General features: G+C 43.4%; 1 protein-coding gene across 3 annotated transcripts in view; it reads right to left on the bottom strand.

Moving 5' to 3' along the window:
• Positions 1-2,500, bottom strand: part of slc43a1b (solute carrier family 43 member 1b) — a 43,050-nt gene that overhangs the window by 31,846 nt on the left and 8,704 nt on the right. For all 3 annotated transcript variants that reach the window (XR_014569225.1, XM_083765009.1, XM_083765010.1), the window contains exon 2: positions 1,020-1,175. Coding sequence is in view for 2 of the 3 variants with exons in the window: in XM_083765009.1 (XP_083621135.1) it covers positions 1,020-1,173 (154 nt within the window). In the remaining variant the exon portion in view is untranslated. The remainder of the gene's footprint in view (positions 1-1,019; positions 1,176-2,500) is intronic.

Raw genomic sequence — 2,500 nt, 5'->3', positions numbered from 1 at the left:
AAAAAAAAAATTAAACAAAAGCCAAAATGAAAAGGAGATGGTGTAGAGAATCACGTCTCCTCCTCCCAGCGACACGGAGCCACCAGCTGCTTCTCTTCATCTGACAGTGATGGGGTTCAGCTGGAGGGTGTAACGCTGGCAGAGTTTAACACAGAACAGTACAGTGTGTCCTCCACTTCCCCGGTCTAAACCCACTCACTGAACCATGTGTTTAGACTTGGAAAACGAACAGGGCACTAAATCACCGTATGTATTTGTGTTCGGTTCTAAAGCCGGCCGCAGACGCAACATGACCAAACGTTTTGTTCATGTTAGGAATGCTGGCTGCAGCATATCCTCGCTGGAAATCGGGTGGAAACCTTTTATGTCCTTTTTTATTATTATTATTAAACTTAGACTTCACCACTTTTCAACCTATCTTCATATAATTGGTCCTCACTAATGTTCATGTAAAAATACCACAAATGTTTTTCCTACTCGGTCTGTGTCTCAGGAGGCCTGCGGGGAGTTCAGAAACCGTAGTAGGTCAAAGAGTTTTATTGTCCGTATTAGCCAGAGGGCGGGAGTCAGTCTATCCCCATTTCACCCTGGGAGATGGATTGCTGAGGTAGCCTCAACACCTCATCCAATATAGCCCACTTACCACGTGACTTAATGCCACATGAAGCCGTGCTACTCAAACACTGAGTTGGCGACGCAAGGTTTCTGCCACTGTTGGTTTACACACATTCTGATTTGGTCTATTGTTCTTTATCTTTTCTTTTCTGTATAACAATGCATATCATCGGCCCAGGCCGTGGCGTAACGGTCTGGGCACCCGACTGGTAATCCAGTCGCAGTGTGCCGCGGGTTCGACTCCCGAGCCCGACACGGCCTTTACTGCATGTCATCCCCCCATCTCTCTCCCGTTTCCTGTCAGCCTACTGTCTGTCCCTTAAAGAAAACCAATAAAAGGCGTAAGCCGCAAAAAAATATCTTAAAAAAAAAAACAATGTATATCATTTGTAGTCTTTCTTTACCTGTGCAGAGGTGGGAGTAGAAGCCTTCGCCCTTCAGCATGAGGAGCAAGGAGCCCCAGCCAAGCAGCACGGCAGAGAACAGCAGGTTCTCTATGACCGCCGTCACCGCCATCCACCACCTCCGCCTGTACGCCTGACACAGGCTGGGAGCCATGGCTACAGCACACAGGAAGGGTGGAGCAGAGGGAAGGGTGGTGGAGAAAGATGGAGAGGATAGGAGGGCACAAACAGAGTCAAGTCATTTAGTTGAGTGGAACAACATTGTAAAGAAAAAGGCAATAGATGCACATCTTCTCCACAGCTGTATCCTTTGCCCTCGGATACAGATATATTGGATTAAGATATTTGAGACATTCTCTGATATTTTGAATATTCATATTGACCCCGATCCTGTACTAATTATTCTGGGTTGGTCAGACTGTTGACGAGAGCACAGAAACAACTCCTCTAATATGGTCTGATTACAGATTTCTTTTTTTTTTACACACTGGGAAAGGAGATGGCTCCTGCATTTAAACATTGGCTAAATGAAATGACTAGTACATGTCACGATCTGGTGGTGGTGGCGGTGAGGACCCAAAGGCAGGACAGCCAGGCAGGAGTAGTGATCAAAACCCATGGTTGGGTATTTTATTTAACAGGTGAACAGAACAGAAATCACAAATGCAGAGTGACACTAAACAACAATGAACCGACAAGGACTGACTATGGAACAAGACTAATATACACAGGAGGGCTGATTACACATGAGAAACACCTGGGGAAGACATGAACATAGAACCAAAACAACTAGAACAAGAACATAGACATGCAACAGCTAGATAAACAGAATCAAAACAAGTAGAACATAACATAGAAAAACAACATCTAGATGAGCAAAGTCTGAGACCGTGACAGTACACTTCACCTTAGAGAATAAGGTACTTCTTGAAAAACAAAGAGAGACAATTTGATAAGGTTTGGGTTTGGCTGCCCCTTGTCCGTTATTTGAGTGAAAGCACTTAATGGACAGACTGTATATCATCTTCATTTCAGATGTTGTTGTTTTCCATGACTATTACATCATCTTACTATTTTATTCTATGCAGTGTCACTGCTGAGCAGTATGGGTTGGAGGTATTGGTACATACTGTACCAATTATATAATAATGTATAACCTGTTCTTAATCTCCGCCAGGTCAGGTAATTATAGGTCAATGTGAAAAGGGTGCCATGTCTTCTTAGGCCTGAAAAAGATGTAGGCTATAAATAGAAAGAAAGGATGTCAACACACTACAGATGTAATGTTGGTGATGCGCCATCCTGTGAGACGGTTATCTAATAGTCCAATAAACGGGCTGTAACCTTAAAATCATGGATTCACAAGATCTGGCATTTATTGATTGCCCATATTTATCCCAAATTGAATGGTCATGTGATATGCATATGAACAGCAAAGACATACATGAAAGCAAATACGACCTGTTACATCACAAATCAGA

Source organism: Protomyctophum parallelum, assembly GCF_964188405.1.
Source record: "Protomyctophum parallelum genome assembly, chromosome: 5".
Classification (NCBI taxonomy): Eukaryota; Metazoa; Chordata; class Actinopteri; order Myctophiformes; family Myctophidae; genus Protomyctophum; species Protomyctophum parallelum.
Note: the sequence above shows the minus strand (reverse complement) of the source record. Positions and strands in the feature narration are given on the sequence as shown.